This window comes from Trachurus trachurus (genome assembly GCF_905171665.1).
Source record: "Trachurus trachurus genome assembly, chromosome: 8".
NCBI classification, from domain to species: Eukaryota; Metazoa; Chordata; class Actinopteri; order Carangiformes; family Carangidae; genus Trachurus; species Trachurus trachurus.
This window is the reverse complement of record NC_139905.1, coordinates 17,447,085-17,465,781: the sequence shown is the minus strand read 5'-3', so window position 1 is coordinate 17,465,781 and position 18,697 is coordinate 17,447,085. Positions and strand designations below refer to the sequence as shown.

The 18,697-nt window shown below is 43.8% G+C and overlaps 1 protein-coding gene across 1 annotated transcript; it reads right to left on the bottom strand.

Moving 5' to 3' along the window:
* Positions 1 to 2,213: 2,213 nt before the first annotated feature.
* On the bottom strand, positions 2,214 to 18,195 carry srebf1 (sterol regulatory element binding transcription factor 1). Its single transcript, XM_083976559.1, has 19 exons — positions 17,477 to 18,195; positions 14,920 to 15,531; positions 12,276 to 12,451; positions 11,999 to 12,139; positions 11,428 to 11,646; positions 11,221 to 11,335; positions 10,810 to 10,967; positions 10,253 to 10,469; positions 9,925 to 10,109; positions 9,496 to 9,757; positions 9,033 to 9,199; positions 8,596 to 8,764; positions 8,362 to 8,470; positions 8,061 to 8,170; positions 7,012 to 7,144; positions 6,694 to 6,859; positions 5,485 to 5,700; positions 4,712 to 4,823; positions 2,214 to 4,068 (listed from the first exon to the last, which is right to left on the bottom strand). The coding sequence occupies exons 1-19, from the start codon at positions 17,580 to 17,582 to the stop codon at positions 3,848 to 3,850; spliced, it is 3,594 nt and encodes a 1,197-aa protein (XP_083832685.1). The 5' UTR covers positions 17,583 to 18,195; the 3' UTR covers positions 2,214 to 3,847.
* Positions 18,196 to 18,697: the final 502 nt, after the last annotated feature.

The window sequence follows — 18,697 nt, the reverse complement described above, 5'->3', positions numbered from 1 at the left end:
AAAAAAAAAAAGAAAAGAAAGAAAAAACCACGGTGATGACTGATGATGGACAGGCACAGCGGCCACTGGGGCTGGGGGAGGGTAAAAAGGCAACGATGCTGTGGTGGAGCTCGGAGCAATACAACCCACGGAGAACAGCTCCACAGAGAATAGCTGCTCCCCTGAACCCGGCCTGGAAATGTGTTTTCTCAACTGAGCCCCTCACTGAAAGGCAGAAGGCCACGGCACTGTTTAACTGGAGGACAGACTGCGCTCTAGAGACTGTGTGCCTGTGGGCCCAGTGCACAAGGGGGCTGTCTGAAATGCATAGTGAGGTATGTGTGTGTGTGTGTGCACGCACGTTTGTATGTGCGTGTGTGAGTGTTCTGCCTTCGGATATAGGTTGCTATCATATTCAGACACCTGGCGGACAGTGATTGGACAGGAGCATCCCTCTGGCTGCCTTGTCTGTGGGCCAAGGGGTGTGTGTCCTCATGAGTGTGTGTGTGTGTGTGTGTGTGATTATCATAAAACTGTCATTCTCATCATCATCATCATCAGTGTGTTTGTGCATATGTGTCTGTATGGGTGAAGAAATGCATCTCCAATTCAAGATGTCATGCATCAAAAAAAAAAAAAAAAAAAAAAAAGCAGCAGCAGCAGCAGCCAACCACTGGATGTACTATCTCAATGTGTGCGTTTGTGTTTAAAACAAGAGACAAAATGAAACAAAAAAGGAAACTGTACATGATGACGTGCTTTACAGGTTCTAAATATTCTGATATTGAAGAGTTAAGAAAAAAATGGACGCAGTATTTTAATATAATGCTCTTATCTTCGGAGATGTATTTTGATGTGCATTATGACTATACGACATCATTGCGTCACCCTTGGTATATGTCAGGCTTTGTGTTATTCAGAGATTAAAAAAAAGAAATATGAAAAAAAGCAAAAAAAAACAAAGAAAAAACAAAACAAAACAAAGAAAACTCTGTTTAAGAGTCCATTCAACTGTGTGCACATTAAATATGTACAGTAGACGCCGCCATCATCACTCGACAGGTTGCAGTTCAGGGCTCCAAAGGTCCAAGCGGGAGTCAGGTCATCTCACTTCATATCTATGTACAGTTCAGAAGTATTACTGTTAAACATTGCCATGATGTATAATTACTCCACCAACCACAGCCGTGCAGAAAGATATACATTCGATCCAGATCTCATAACAACACCTGTCTGTTTGTGTATCTCAAATGTAGCCTCTTTCATGCTGCCATGCTATGTAACAACATCCTATACAGGGTGTCAGTTGAAGTACTGGTCATATCAAAAGGAGACATATTTAAGTATTAGAGCATAAAAGAAAGTGCAAAAACGCCACACCAAACCTTCTCTTTTATGAAACTCATTATTTAATGGTGTATATAAGTATTTGATGCTGTTTAAATGTAAGATGTGATGTACTAATATAATTGTGTATAGTATTTCCTAGAGATGTTTATTTTCTATAAAATGGAATATGTTATTGCTTATAAAATGTTATTAAAAGAATCCATTGATGAAAAAAAAATGACGACCTTTTTTGGGAATGTCACCTAAGTTGGAGCATGCCGTTTTATTGATTTTCATGTCTATTTGTTTGGCATCACTTTGTTTGAAATGTTTTTTGTAACGCCAATGTTAAATATACCAGCACCTTTCAATGCTGCTATGACCAACGCCTGCTCTTTTTGTCTTTACTGATTATGCACCGACATTCACACACTAGAGACAGTTTGGATCGGCTTATTGCCTGGACTGTGCTGCTGTAGACAGTGGGACCAACAATGTGTCACTCAGTAGACTAATTAAAAGTAGGCACAATGGAAGAAAATGACATTTTTCAATCTCATAACACAAAGTCATTAAGATAGTTATCACTGTCAAATTCAAGCTTCCAAACTTATTAAATTAAAATGAACGCCTACTTTAACAACAGGAATTAAGAAAATATATTTATATAACACTATGGCAGCTATTAAGCTAATTAAATTATCTTTTGTTCTTTACTTACAGAAATCATGTTTGACAAAACTGTGTGTACAGATTAATGCATTTCATTTTTCTCCCCATTAAAGAAAAGTTTTAATCCCACTTCACAGTGCCAGTCCATGACCTACTTGGGTATTTTAGAGGTTAATTTTATCTTCTGGTATCGAACATCGCTCCATCCGACAGCAACACAAGACACATCATAGTCTTCTTTACAAAATGTTTTAATATTTACATCAGAAAAAGATGAAACTAAAGGACAAGTAAGAGATGAAACGATGTCGGCTAAAGGGACACATGAACAATAACCTTTAGACATAATTGCATTTCATTTATCTCATACTGAAGTCTTCCAGTCTTTCACATTAGTGACACTCTATAAAAACATACTGGTCCTGGGACAAAAAAACAAAAACATGACAAAGTTGTTGTTTTTTTCCTTCTTTTTTGACTTTTTATAGTTCTCTAAAAATTAATGGACAGTGTTTCTCTAGGAGCATTAAACTATAATGACTGAAGAAGAAGTACTGCTCTTTATGATGGAGCGAAAAAGAAGAACTGGGAAAAGGTTCACTACAGGCCCTCTTTGGAATAAAAGAGATAACCGGTCATTTATTTTGAAACTGCCTGCTTGACTTATGTAAATTGTTGCAAAAGTGCCAAAGGTTCACAATACAGTTTGAGCCGTTGGTTGGCTGTACCAGAATTGGATGCAGCCAACTTCTTTTGATAACGGTTGCATACCAGCGCAACGGTGCGAAAGGTCAAAACCAAGTTACAGGACGAGACCAAAATGTAACCTTGATAACTTGATACCGTCTCCAATTTTGACACTCATCACCATGGCAATACAGTACAGTGTCTACATTATTTGGACCTGTTCAAAAGCTACCAAATAAAACATAAATTCAGGGAAGAAAATAAGCATTTTTCACTCTGCTTATGCAAAATACTGCTTAATCAAAGTTCATACAGATTATAAATACAATTTAAAATATATACACAGCAAAACAAAGAAAAAGGACCTCAATGAAAATAACCTCATAAAGCCATATTATTATTATTTATCATTGAAATCAGCCTCGTAAGGCTAGTGCAGATAGAGACACAGAGCTTGTACAGTGGGCGACCTCGCCTCAGATCATCACCGGTGAAACATGATTCAAAAGCAACTTCAACACTATTTGAACAACCTGCGGAGTGGTTTCCCACTGAACAAGCCCACGGTCAGACCAACCCCGAGTTTGGTCACTTTCCTCCCACGCTGAAGAGACACCTCACTCTGCAGCCAATCAGAGCAGCCCGCCACTCCAACCCACTGAGCACTCCTGCCCATACAAGGTGCATCTTTATATTAAAAAAAAAAAAGACTGGGGGTGGGACTATACCAAATAAATGCAGCGCAAATATCTCTTTCATGCATCACACACACACACACATTTATACACACACCATCCACACAACATCCACCAGGAGAACGTGAGGGCTCCTCTCTGTGGTCAAACTGTGGCACTGCAATTCAATCTCACGGGGGCTTTAGCACGGTTCTGGAGGAACAAAAAGCTTCCTCTACTCTGATAATAATCTGTAGCAGTGTGAACTCTCTAAGTGCCTTCTGATGTGGGGCTGGGGTGGTGGGAGGGACAGTCCATGAAGAAAATCCTGCCAGGTTGATATGAATCTGTATAGTATAATAAAATCTGTTGGATAGCTGCACGCCAAAATGCCAGAGAATGTACGGTCGGTCGTGTGACTGTGTTTTTGTTTGACAGATGTTTCTATGTACAGTGTCCATGCATGTCTCTGAGCTTTCTCTCTCTCTCACTCCCCTCCTCCTCCTCTAGCTGTTGGTGACGGTGGTGCCGCTGCCCAGCTTGATGATCATTTGCTGGCAGTCGTGGAGGGTCCTCTTGTCTCCCAGCTTCTCCAGGGTGCGGGCTGCGTCGGCCAGCATGCCCACCCTTTGGCCCGGAGCCGACAGAAAGGAGGGAGGAAGGTAGCGGCACGCCAGCATCACAGCCTCCGCCTGCTCCCGCTGGCCTGGTCGCGTCTCACACTCCTCTGCACACACAAAAACACACAAGCGACGTTGTTACCGTGCTATTTCGGGGGAAGCTTTTGGATGTCATCAGCTACCAACAGCCAATCAGACTTCAGCAGCATCTTGTTTTACCGCTGATGGGATTTAGTGCAGTGAACAATTGGGCAAAATAGACGAGAAGCTGATTAGAGCCACTGATTACAGCCATTCAGTATTTCTGAGCTCTCTACAACTTTTATTAAAAAACTAAAAAACTAAATCCCATGCTTGATTGTGGTTTATTAGTAAGCTTTCATTTTTTTTGTATGTTTTCTCCCTGAAACCTACTTTAATGCTACGTGATTAGAGCTTTGTACTGCACTAATTTAACTCAAAGAACTATGAATGACTGTGATTATTGTATAACAGCATTGCACACTTCCCACAATACCTCAGTGCACAGGGAGAAGAAGGTTGTACAGATTGATAACAAAAGTAGAAAAATTTAAATTTAAGTCTCTCTCAAATACTAATTTACTGTTTATATAAAACAAATAACAACACACAAAGACTGAAAGTCTGAAGAGCAGCAAATACGAGTAAGTCTTGTCACCTAGATACAGAATTTCTAGAACAGAGTGGATATATATGAAAAAAAAAATAGAGATCAGCATCCCCACACACCTGTCTTGGCTCCAGGCGTTGCTCTGCGTCGCAGTGAGCGATCCAGGAGCTGATGTGTGCGGGTGGGACTGGCCCCTGCCATCAGCCTGGCTGTTGCTTCATGGAGGAACAACTGGAAAAGAAAAAAGGAGGGGAGGGAGAGAGATGAGAGACGCAGCAGCAGCGGCGGCGGAGGAGGCGGAGGTGGGGGAGGAGGAGGAGGAGGAGGAGGAGGAATGAGAGCGAGTGATGATGACTCATACAGAATGTTCAGCTCTACCTCAGAGAGACTTTGAAGCCTTGTGAACAACGCTGCTAAACACTTGCCTCGGGGGTGTGTGTGCATGTGTGTGCATGTGTGTGCATGTGTGTGTGTGTGTGTTCAACACCTCCCAGCTAATTTCCACAGAGAACAGTAACACAGACTGCCTGCAAATATGTGCACGGCAAGTATTTGTATGTATATATGCTAAGTGCAGCCTGTGTGCGTGTCGATCTCACGCATGTGGGTTTAAGAGCATTTCAAGGCACATTCTAATGTGTTACAGTTTTTAAGTGCTTGACAATACAAATACTCCAACACAGGAGCTGCGTTGGTGCATTTATATTGTTTTAATAATTCCCTAAGTGTGTGTCACTCAGTGGGTATTCATGCTGCCTGCTTGTGTGTTAGACTGAGAGGAAATCACAGTCTAGACTGAATAAAGGTTTGACTGTATGTCATGATGACAAAATCATGCTACTACATTGCCCACACAAAAGCTGAATACTTTTTCAGTAAATCTCATACGTACTCTTCGCATCGCAGGTCTGAAGCTGTGTGCCAGTTTGCGTAGAGAGCTGAGATCTTGCTGAAAGCCTTGGAGCTCCGGCGGCGAGGCCTGGTGGACCCCCGCTGGGCCGGTGGTGCCCGCCAACCCCGTCCCCGCGGGACCGGCCCCTTGTTGTTGTAGACGCCACACGTTGGTCCTCATGACCAAGAGCAGGTCACATAAGAGTAGCTGAATGACCTAGAGGCGGATCAGCAGCGTATGTTTGAGATAATGCCAGGTTAATAACACACAGACGTTGCCCAGCACAAACTACGACAAAGCTCTGTTCAAGGGTGAAGGACGTTTTTCACTGCTCACCGTGTGTGTGTGTGTGTGTGTAGGTTGTGCTGCGAGTGGCCCAGCTCTGTGTTGCACTGCAGGTACATTGCACTCCGCTGAGACACACATGCAATGCAACTACAATGCACTACAGCTCCGGCCGTAGACGTACACACAGCTACCTGTCCACCAGCATCACCATCTGCTGAGCGCCAGAGGGTAGGACGCCGCGGTATCACAGAGCGCAGAGGGGGGTGGGGTGGGGGTTCACCGTCTGCGGTTAAAGCGTGTGTGACTTGGTATTGTGAGATGAGTGTGTGTATATAATGTGTGTGTGGGTATATCCAAATGATTATGTGTGGGCAATTTCCTGTGTTTGCAATTTTTATTCCTGCACATGTGTGGGCACATCTGCCGCTGCCTGTATTTGTGTTCGATATTTTTCCTTTGGATTTGTAATGTGGATGTCGGTGCCATTGCAAAATTCCCCCCTCACGGGAATAATAAAACATCAACATGACTTTTAATCAATACAAATCTTTATAAATGGGAGACAACGCACTCAACTCACGTGAACAAAAACAAACACTGGGTGTCAGAGTCTCATGAAACACAATGGAAAAATCATGAAAAAAAAACCCGACAATGATGATCATGATTTTTTTCATGATTTTTCATGATGAAAAAACAATTTTTTTCATGATTGTTGATGGAGCTGCGTCAGTCTTTTATAATTAGATTTATAATTAAGGGCACCTCTGAGTGCTGTGTATTGTTTGTCAGAGCTAGACCCGAAACGTCTGTGTGGCAAATCAATCTTTAAACTTGGAGTGCTGTTTCTTACATTTTTTTTTAAATCCATTCAAATCTGCAAGTGCTTGAGCCTTTGTGTGTGAGCATGTGTGCGGGTACCTTGTCTAAACTGGAGCTGTGGCAGTGTGGTCCTAGGTTAAGGCTGTCTCGGAGCAGGACGCTGGCCTTGTCGCTGTAGCTCAGACTCAGCTGGCAGTTCTCCGGCTTGGACAGCAGAGCCCGCACTGCCCTGAATGTGTTCAGACACGCCTTGGGCAGAAGACTCCTGACAGAGCAAGGAAGGGTGAGGGGGGGGGGGGGACAGAGGACACAGGTTAAAGTGGTGGAAGTGTGTATGTGTGTGGATCCTCTGCAAGACGCAGGTTACGCAACACAGTCTACAGCCAGTGTGCGTGTGTGTGTGTGTGTGCAACTTACTCTGCGTTCTGCAGACTGCGGGGCAGGTGCTCAACGGTCGGATAGAGCCTCTCCGCTGCGGTGTCGTCTCCTTGGAGCCAGTTGATGATCACCACGGCAACCGAGGACCACCACTTGGAGTGGGGGTCGCAGCCTGAAAGTCGGAGCGAAAACCGTCAAAAAATGGCGAGAGACACACCCGCGGACAAACAAACATGCAAATATTTGAATCCCCCGCTGTCCAGCTTCATGTTAACATGCATGAGAGTGCACACAGACAAGACAGACACACAGACAGCTGCTGTCTGTATTTTGACCTCTGAATCAATCTGTCCCCCCCCCACGGCACAGGCACAACATGCTGAGAGAAAGCAGCCATTTTGACGACTCCCACATGAGGGAAAACTACTCCATTTAACATGGGGCAACACACACACACCCAATGTGAGCAACCTGAGGCTCTGCCAAGAAAAGTCTCCCTATTAAAATCCCCACACAGCCTTCCTTCCTCCGTCTCCCTCCCTCCTCTCAAGGTGATCACCAATTTGACAGCGCTGAAGATAGATGAAGCAATCTAGCGGATGCCTCCCTTTCACCTAGCCCCCTTTCACTCAGATCAGTGATCAGTGAGGACAAAGGCAAGTGGTGCGAGGGAGGGAGTCAAGCCCGGCAGAAATCTAGGCACTCAATCTCAGCGCTGTAAAAATTAACTTTATCTCACGGCTTCTTATTTTGCAAGCACATTAAGGTAATCGAACAGCCGGGGCAGGTGAAGAAAAGAAGCAGGAGTGGCAAATGCGATACTCCCTGCATAAGATGAGTAGTAATAAAGTTAGGGAGTACAACTCTACACTTGACTGTGTTGATGCACTCGGGAAACACAAGTGGTTTCAGTCAGGGAGTGTTCAGTTGCAACTGTTAGCAGTGACGCTGCCTTTGGGCATGTACTGATGTTATAAAATATTCAGTTTTCTATAATATCCAAGAGGAAAATGTTTCTATTTCCTCATGTAGAGAACAGACAAATAAATGTGTTCTTAGAAGATAAGCCAGATACCATAGTAACTTACCGGTCACAGTAGCCATGTTGGAGCCGATTGCAAAGGACTGGGATGTAGCACCCGCTGCATCTGATGCACTGATTAACAGCTGGAGATACTCCAGGGCATCAGCATACTCCCTGAGGAGGAACACATGCTGAATGTTTATTCTGCTGCCACATCAACAGACAACAGCAATTTCAAAATCAATTGTTCCCAAAGGCATCCTTGAATGATTTCAGTTAAACCAACAAGGATGGTGTAAATATTTCGGCGGGGGATGACAGTAGTAAAAAAACAAGTCAGTTGCAGGTGTGTTTTGTTTTCTCACCCCTCGCCCTGGCTGGGACTTTTCTCTCCATGCGGCTGAGCCACACAGTACAGCGCCTTCTCCAAGAGGTGCTCTCTGAACGCCTGAGTCACCTGGGCCAGAGGATCCACTGGAAGAGCAACAGCAAAGCGGTATAACATGAGATAAACAAACATTTTTCCAGAGGATTCATTCAACAAAGTCACTCAGGCATTATACAGTCACACACAGCGTGCAAACTCTGTATACACTTACCGGTATTTCCAGCCTGGCTATAGATGCTTTCCTTAGGGGTGCTGCGAATAGCCCAGTCCCCATCCACAAAGAAGCGGTGGCCCAGTGGGTGACAGAGCCACTGCATGGCCGGAGGCACACTGCCGCTCGACGACAGGCATGCCTGCCGGGCACTGCTCAGGAACACGCGCTGTCGGGGGGGAGAAACAAAAAAAAAAAACAAGAGAACAAAGTGCTTGGTTAATATCTGCACTCTCATTTTTTTATGTCAGTGGAACGAGCACAGAATTACACAGCTTATAATTCACTAATGATGATTTGGCTCAGAGTAGTTCAGTTTATTTCACATCCTGGGGGTCCATTAACTGATCAGTTCATGTTAATTAAACATGGATCAAAAAATTAACAGAAATGTCAGCTTCCAAACTGGTCCCTGTTTGAGATCTGAGGGGACATACCGAGGTGAAATGAAGGACCCTTGGCAGGCTGGCTTTGACCCGGAGAGCTGCAGAGACGTAGACCTCGGCCAGAGTGGCCACAGGCAGACAGGAGCCAGAACACTCTGCCAGGTTCACCGCACTTAAAGCCATGTGCACTGCTGAAAGGTGGCTACCATTCAATTTACCTGCACGTACAGACAGAAGATAAGTGAAATAATTACTTTTTTAAATACATAGAGCAATGGTGATACAACAGTCACAAAATGAGCCAAAGAGGTTTGGTAATAATAATTAAAGCTGAGTTAACTATGTAACATTAGTCTAAAACCTTTTACTTGAACTGAATCTATAAGCTTACAGCAAAAAAAAAAAAGTGGTATGAGCTGATCTTTAATCACCAAAGACTTCAGTCTCCCAACCTACTAAGTTCAGTCTACCACGCCGATTTGATTTAGAAACAGGGTTTTTCCCACTGGCTAACCTGTCATATGAAGCTGGTGCAGACGGTGGTAAACCAGGGCGGCATCACGGCTGCTTTTGCACGCATCCTCCTGCAGGGGGCGGTCAGACCGCAGCCCTCCGGCTCTGGCAGCCAGCCAGCGGCCCACCCAGAGGCGCTGGAGGCAGAATCTTAACAGCGACCACAATGCAGCACAGGCCAGGTCCAACTGGGAGGTGGGTAAGGGACGGCCGAGAGCCTTCAGACAGGTCCACAGGTTCTGACTGGCCTGAGCAAAATCCCCCTGGGAAGGATTTAAGAGATGGGGTGATGATGAGGTAAAACAGATAAAAGATGACACAGAGGAGTTCACTACAGACTGGAGAGCATTAAAAAATATGAGGACAAAAATTCTCCTATTTCAATAAAATAAAAATCAAATGTCTTGTATATATCAATGAGGAATCATACTCTAGCTAGGTCCAGGTCAGCCTGCTTGCGGTGCCTCCAGAACAAAACAGAAGATCCAGAGTGTGGTCTGGTGACAGGTTCTCCATACACCAGCAGACGGATCAGGACTCCAGACACCAGAATACCATTCAGTAACCACACAAGTATAGTTGGTAGCATCCAGTCCATCCAGCCCCACGAGTCTGCTGTGGATGACAGACGTTTGTCATTTTACAGTAAAAAAAAAAAAAAAAGCAAACAAACAAAAACTTAATTTTAATCTGCTAGTGTCAAATCTCAGAAAGCATCATGTGACATAATAACCTAACAAGCATCTCTCCCTTCGTACCTGCGATATCCACACCCAGAACACTCCTGCCTGCGTGATGAGTGGCAGAGGTTGAAGCACTTCCAGCTAAGCTGCTGCCTGATGAACACAGAAGAGCGGCCAGAGGGTTGAGAGAGAGGAAGAGGAAGGTGAAGGCGCACAGGGCCATGCGAGACCGGTCTAACATGCCGCCGGCGCTGCTGCCTGCTGCCGAGCTGTCCAACGCACCCACACTGGGCTGGCACATAGAGGAGAAAACAAGAGAAATGAATGTGGATTAAAACACTTGGGATTCAAAAACACTTAATTTAAGCAGCATCAAGCATGAAACTGAAGCTAAGACAGGGACAGTATCATTAACATGTTTTATTCTAACTTTATGTATGCATAAGCCACCATACTAACACTTTAAAGCAATAGCCTTTCAGCACATCAGATAATGACATTAAGGTAATGAAGTAACTTTTTAATAAAATGAGCAATGATCAATGTGAGACCTTGGCTCATATGAATGAACACTGGATATGAACCGCTACTATTCAGACTTTAGTTTAGCAGTTTGCCTGAGAACTTCATACCTTGGTGTCTTCCACCATGGGGCTGTCGGGCTCCGAGTCACTGCTACAGTGCGAGTAAGACGTCGGGGAGCCCACATCCGAAGCTGGTGGGGTGGGCAGCTCGCTCTTCACCTCAGACTGTCCATCCACCTCCATGGCAACCAGGTCCTTCAGAGACTCTGAAGAAAGAGCAAAGGAAAAGACGAGGAGAGCGGTTAGAGGGTCAATCAGCGGCACAAAGGCAAAGACGTCTTCAGCCTTAACTTCCACTCACTCAGGGGTATTTCAAGACCATTTTTCACATTTATCATTCCAGGATAACAGCATAGACCTCCTCACACAAGGTCAATGATTTACTTTGAAGGAAGTGAAATGAATTGTACGAAACTGAACTGTTACGGCACAAGAAGACAAAGGTGTTAAAGCACATACTGTTTTTCTGGGCTGCCATTTTCAGAGCCATGTTCTCCTGTTTGAGTTTCTGGTTGGCCTGCTGCAGGTAACGGATGTAGTCGATGGCTTTTCTTAGCACTGCAGACTTGTTGAGCTAAAAAAAGAAAAAAAAAAGATGATATGTTAGGGAAACTAAAAAGTAGTTTTATAATGATTATAAACATGTTTGAAGAATCTCTTTCTTACCTTGGCCTCAGTACCAGCCACCAGGTCTTTGAGCTCCACGATTTTGTCGTTGATGGAGGAGCGGTAGCGCTTCTCGATGGCGTTGTGGGCAGTGCGCTTCTCCCCCTTGTGGGGCAGGCCAATTGGCTTACCGCTGATGGCTATGCGGTTGATTGGCAGCTTCTCGGCATCCACCATGACTGGCACCGTGGTCAGGATGGTGCCACCGCCCATAAAAGCCTGGGGAGGTGAAAATGAATCACGCTGTTAACATAATATAGCAATTAAGATGAAGTATTTAACAAGATGTGAGCACTTTGTTCAAAAATTAAGCTGCTGATGAATTGAAGAAACAATTATTCTCACGGTTATTCTCCCTTACAAGTTAATTTACAGACACTTGGATATTTGATCATTATAGTTGAGATCTTGGCACTCCCTGTTAATAACTGTTAATAATGGCACTGGTGTGAAAAGAGAACCAGCTTTCATTTTACTTTTAAAGCCATTCGAGTTTGCAATGGAAATATGAGACAGTGGCAGTGCACCATACGATCTTAGGACTGAGTTTTAAGGTTCACAAGGTGCCAACCTGCAGCGAAGTGCTCTGTACTGGGGTGGTGGTGGTGGCCAGGGATGTGGGGGAAGCCATGGTAGTGACGATGCAGGGGTCATGCTTCAGAGTGGTCAGCAGCAGAGACTCAGCCTTGATGAACTGAGGCTGCAGCAACACCTGAGGAACACGCAGATATTATAAACACGCACAGTTCCGATTTTGACTCTATGATACAATTTTTAAAAAAAGAGGACGTTGCATTTATTTCCTCTATTCAAGCTCATTCACATGTCGGCTTTGAACACACACTCACAGGAACTTGCTGCACGTGGGGCGCGATGGTTTGAATAGGTGGGCTTGCCGACGTGGCGATCAGAGAGGCGGTGGTGGTCAGGCCTTGGATCTGAGTCTGGATGGCCACCGGCTGAACACTCGGAGGTGAGGGTGACAGAGTGGTGGCGGGTTGGCTCACGCTCCCGGGGGTGCCAGCTGGAAAATTGTTACACACACATTTTTTTTTTTTTAGCCTTTAGTAGCGCATGAATGAAACATCCACAACACCAAAGACACCAATGTCTGTCAATCACTGCTTTTTTTTTTGATAAATGCACAATAAACTTCACAAATTAAACAAAACAAAGTTGAAAAGGAAATTCTACAACACATGGGATTTTACTTTCTGTCGATAATTTGAATATTTCAGACGTTTTTCACATGTAATTTTGTAGTTGAAAATTATATAAGACTATATTTATAGAACAGCTAAGACAATGAGTTAATGGCATCAGAAAAATCTGTTTTAAAAAGTAACATCAAAGAGATTTATATTGGCCAATAAATGTAAAAAGAAAAGAAAAAAAAATTGCATACTTATGATTGTTTAAAAAATTATTGGTTAGTGTTACATCTCATTCTGGGCCAGCTATTCTCTGTAGGTCTGTAGGCCAATAGGTGACTTGCAATCTCTTAAGAAATAAGTCAAAGGAACATTCAATGAGTCACATTATATTTCTTATCAGCTCCAACTGGGCAAGTGACTACAATCAGTACTCAGTACCTTGGTCAGGGAGTTTCCTACACAAGCAATAAAAATGTATTGCTTATCTGAATATTCAGAAGCATTGACTGCTTTTCAACTACTACAACGAATGGCAGGTCAGGTGTCAAAGTTTTCAGTGGAAATCAATTTCTAAGCCATCAACAAACACACGTATCACACACCATACTGTGTTCACACAATGCCGTGTACATGTACAATGGGTGTTGCCCAGACAAAGCATTTTCATGGAGCCGACCGAGTCTCACACTGTGCTGAGCAAAGTCTATTAGATTAGGACTTGCACATGAGATCAGCTGAGGTTGAATAAGCCAGTGTCTTAGCTTGGGAAATGTTACACACGACGAGTCACCTCACCAAGCGCTGGAGATTCGTTTGGGGGATTTCCGAGGACAGACGACGTGCATGGAAACATACATCTGCTTTAAGCAACACTGGTGTCCTGATCCATTTAAGACTAATGAACTATTTAAGTTGAAGGTGCGCACAAAGGCAGCTGTCAAAATTTACACCCAATAAAATTTCATATAAAAGACTGATGAATATGTACATTTGGTGGAAAATATTACACAGCGAATCAGAGCTCACCAGACATTTTTTAATCATTATGTCTGGACATATCCTTTCTTTTTCTGAATAGACGCTGTTCTACATTCTTGCATTCTTTATAGTGTAGAGTCAGGCTTGTGTGTAGTACTCTGCCGTTATAAAGTCAGAGAACAGGAGACTTCAACTTGCATCCAAAGATTCAATAGCACAGCAGTGCAAAGCAGGAAAACTCTATAGAAATATTTCTGCGAGGGACTCACGGTAAATACAAATTACTATCTGCACAGCAGCAAACACAAACAAATGCAGGTCTTTGCATTCTTCGGCGTTTCTGAGAAGCACAAGGGTGTGACCCTTATTAAACAGCAGTCAGGGAACTGCTGATACAAGTCATTGCAATATGTGTTGTTTACAAAAAGGAAAAACTGTAAAAATAAATATAACAATAAAGTATGTAACAGTATGTTGTTGGTGCAATCAGATCGGTGATTATCTACAATCTACAAGAGTAGATGTGTATGTGTGAAAACACAACTTAAAAACATGATCACGTGTACTTCAACAGTATCGATGTGTATTCATAAAAATGCAACATAGAGCTGTTTATTTCTTTGGCGAAATTATTTTCTTCTCCCCCGTCTCTCCACTAAGGTGGGTGCAAACCGAACCACTTGCATTATATCATCCTCTGTCTCTCCCTGACTCACTTGTTTGTCTCTCACGACTGCTATCAAGGACAAAAAAAAAATATGAAAAAAGTGTGATGAAGTGGCTTAGACACGTATGTTATTCAATGCTTTTATTTTCTAAAGTCACAATTGGGCATTGAGCAACAAGTCACAGCCAGGTTGATCACTTTTTATTGTCCCGTAGAAACACTTCAGTTGTGTCTGTAGCACGTGTGTCGTCAAAGGGTTGTGTATTTGCATTTATTTTCTTCAGCTATTATGCACTCAGCACAAAGGACCACTGTAAAAAAACTTTGACGGCTGAAATCCAATTGAAAACCTGTAGTAAACAAAGTAATCCGTTGTAGCCTTCTCTTGGTCAAACTTTGCTACTGAAATATTTAAAAATATGAGAGAGTTTATATAAATATGGAAGAGTGAAAGATGCCGACTGTAAGAAGACAACTGTATTCAGCGAGGGAGACAGAAAACAAAGGAAACTTGATTTGTCCAATGCAAAGCCAATATACTTGTCATGGCACACAGAAAGTAAAACTACAATATTGTGTTAAAATATCACAATACAATTTAAAGCCTGTTGATTCCCTGTTCTACCTAACTGATGAAAAAGAAGCCACTGTTGACACTTGAATCATGACAAAAAAAAAGAAAACAGTCCTTACTTGTGAAGCTAGTCTGGGTGCTGTAGTTGGCCCGGGCTTGTTGGGGCTGGGCCGGGGCCGGGGCCGGGGCCGGGGCCTGAAGTTGTGTCTGCGTCGGCTGAAGTGGAGTCTGGGGTGCAGGCGAGGTGAAAAGAGCCTGAGGCGTAGAGCTGAACGCTGGGCTCGGTCCTGGTGAGCCATGAGGCGAGGCTGCCTGCGCCGGGGCAGATGGGCTGAGAAGGGGTTGGGGCTGCTCCATCTGCGGCTGTCTCAGTGTCTGAGCCTGCTGCGGGGAGGCCGGCTGCTGCGGCGGCGGTGGCGGCGGCCGTGGGGTGGAGGTGGGTACCTGGGCCAGGGGAGACTGTTGGAAAGTTGGAGGCTGGAAGGCCTTGTCCGGGGTGGTGGAGCTCCGGGTGATGGGAGGGCCCAGGAGGGCGTCCAGGTGGGGGCTACTGCTTAAGATAGAGGAGGAAGATGAAGACGGAGGTGTGGTAGTGGTGGTTGGAGGGGCTGCAGAAGTGATGGTCTGGGTCAAAGCAGGAAGCTCTTGGGTGGGTGGGGGCCCTGTGTATGGAGGGTTATCAAAGAGCCCTACAAACTCCATGTCCTGGTTGTTGATGAGCTGTAGCATATCTGATGAGGAAGAGAAAGCAGAACCACCATCACTTTAATGACCAAGAAGAAATGTATAAAAGACTAGGGCAGGATGACCCTAATACTGACACACAGCCTGCAGCATGGGTTAATAATGCACCGTTTGCCCCTGATCACTGATGTGTATAAAGGATATCAAACTTAAAAATGAAAAGGAACTCAAAGTTCATATTGACTGTGAATTAGTATATTAGATAATGTATAGGCAACTTGTTTACAGCAGTTCAAAACTGAAAATAAGGATAGTTTGTACATTTATTTTTAGAAACAAGCCTTGCTAAGAACCAAAAACCTGTTCTGAATGGATAAACATCCTATTCACAGGGCGCGCTGCCGCTGACACACATGCAAATACAACAAAGCTTTGCATATGAGACAAACAGTTAGGGAAACACAGTAAACACAGAGTCCACATACTGTACACCAGACAGTATAGTTTCATGTTGGTCACCCTGTGTGCCACCAGGCTAGTTACAAAATTACTACATTAGTAGATGACAAGACTGCTGTGAAAAACATATTACAGTAACTTGATTAGGGTCCGGCAACCATAGACTCATGAGTTCTCTTTCAGATAATCTGACCGAAACAGATGTGAAATATTCAAAAAATGCTTTGTTTTTGTGTTTTTTTTCCGACACACAAACCTCTGATGATTAATATAAAACTGATATGAGAACAATAAGTTTCTTATAAAATGAACATGACAGAGCTGTGCTCTTCAGTTTATTCAGGACAGGAAATACTGCAAATTGACAAATATATAGCCTATATTTTTTTAAGTCTTTAATTTTAGCCCGACGAGGGTCATAAAGTGTAAATTGCAAAAGAAACCCCAACACTGTGTGTATGTTGTGTCTGCAGTGAAAGGCAGCAGCAGCCTGGATTTGTAAACCAGTGTTTTTGTATGAGGTGATCGCTCTTGACCAATCAGAGCGCGTCTCAGAGACTTGCTATGCCGATCAGCCCAAGACAGGAAAGAGAGGGAGCGCTGTCTGTGTAGCTTCACATGAGGTTACCATCGAGCAGCATCGCGGAGGGTTACTGTCGGTCAAAGGCAGGAAGATGGTGAGGAGGACGACGGGCTGCAGGGTGTGCGTTATCGGCCACTGTTTACGCAGTGCAGCTTTATCACAACTATATTTTCCCTATCACCTTAAACATATATTGACCATTGCATGTGAAGTTCCAGAAAAAAATCACACAGTATGTCAGTATGTAATTTTTTCCCCCTTAGGTTTTCTCACCAAAATAGTACCTCAATACAAGCACGTAGCAGCAGGAAAACAATGAAAAAAGGGGTTGAATTTTTTCAACAGAGCACATAGTTGTATCAGTGTCGATTATTTTGGACCAAAAAAAAATCTAAAATTATTAATAATCACAATTATTTTTATTTAATTTTTTGTGCACGGTCAACTGAGGCAGGGTGAACCCAGCAGAGAGGAATGAACGGCAGTAACCTCTGTCTGTGAAGAGAGCTGGGGGCGGGGCGCACTCACCCCCATTTAGCAGCACGTTAGCTTCACCTATTAGCCTATTTAACTCACTCTAATAACCGGTTACTCCTGGTACTAACACAGTTATGGCACTATGGTCTGATAATGACAGAAACAACACAGTGGACGACTAGTTGTACCACCACACACCTCTGAAGTGCTCCAGCTAGCTGTATGGTTATTACTGTAATGTTAAGCTAAGACTGATGAAAGGTGCGCTGTGAGCTACAGCCAGTTATCCGGTCACTGCTGGTGCTATTTGTTAGTGTAAATGAGGTTCATGTTTGATTGTAAAACACAAGAGACAAGTCAAAGTGACAAGTGAAGCACACAGACAGTAGCAGCCAGCCGTCAGTGCCTTTCAGCAAAGGCTAAACGTGACTAGGTTTAGCCTTTTAACATCCCCTCTCGCTGGATTTTCTTACCATCTATGTCGCTCAACAGGGCCGTGTCAATATCGCTGGGGTCGTTCAGCGACAGTGTTGGATCCAGGTTATCCAGCGAGGGATCGTCAAACGATAGGCTGTTCATCTTTACTCTTGAGTCAGTCGTTCCTGTGTTAGTCTCTGTCGAATCGCTCCGAAAAAATCAGACACTTCTCACGTCCCTACATTTGCAACAAAAACAATAACAAACCAAAAGCACACCAAGCACTGGGTGTACTTGAAACACGCGCAGAGGGAGCTGCAACTTTCTACCGATGTGTCAACTAACTACTCACTCCGACCGCCATGATCGCACAGGGAAACTTGTCAAACCAAGCCAAACACTGAGGCTCATTCAGTAATTACTAACGTGCTTACGGCGGCGGCTGTCGAACGAACCCGCCCACCAGACCGTGATTGACAGACGCGACAGCCAATCACCGCCTTCCAACCGGATTTCCCACGTCCCTGTTTCTCGGGGTTGTTTTGATTGTTTAACTGAAGTGGTGACAGCATGCTGAGCATATGTCCATAGTTTTGTATTACGATACACAAAAAAACATTATTATTAATGTTTATCCTTAAAAGGATATACTGGATTCAGAATATCTCAATGGAGCCAACCGAAAAGTGCCAATCTATCTGCAGAGCACAGCAGTAATATGCTTATTATGCTATGTAATACAGATTTACAGGGCTATATAAATCCTATACGACCACGTTCATATAAACCTCACAATTCACCAAACTGTGTTTCATGTTGTTGAGGGAAACAGCGTGGATGTGTTTATTGTGGGCTTGCCCCCAACAGCCAATCAGAGCGTCGCGGGCGTGGACAACTGAAAGTAAAGTTTGTTTGACTCGAAGCCGCGGCTCCTCCTGTAGAACCAGAGAAATCATCCAATGAGAAGCTCGGAAACCGAGTGGGGTGATCTGACGTCACATCTCTGGGTCTAGTGATTACATCATGTGTTTCTCTCCTGAAAGTGTGGTGGCAGCAACAGGGAGGTAATCTGGAAAGATGTAGGTGGAGGAAAAAGTGTTTTTAATACTTTGAAAGAGGCACATTTTAATGTTTTGATTTATTTTCTCTCAAAAAGAGATTAAAATAAAATGAAATTACTCAAGAAGTTACTCTTAATTCACCTGTGCAAAGCAAAGTAACCTTAGTTGACCTCACAACATATTAAAATGATTGATATGTACATCATAGGCAAAGCA

Coding starts and splice junctions, on each gene's coding strand:
- srebf1 (XM_083976559.1), bottom strand. CDS start 17,582: ATGAACAGCCTATCGTTTGACGATCCCTCGCTGGATAACCTGGATCCA. Junction 7,145..8,060: donor CAACATGGCTACTGTGACCG/GTAAGTTACTAT, acceptor TCCGACTTTCAG/GCTGCGACCCCCACTCCAAG. Junction 4,069..4,711: donor AACGCCTGGAGCCAAGACAG/GTGTGTGGGGAT, acceptor TTGTGTGTGCAG/AGGAGTGTGAGACGCGACCA.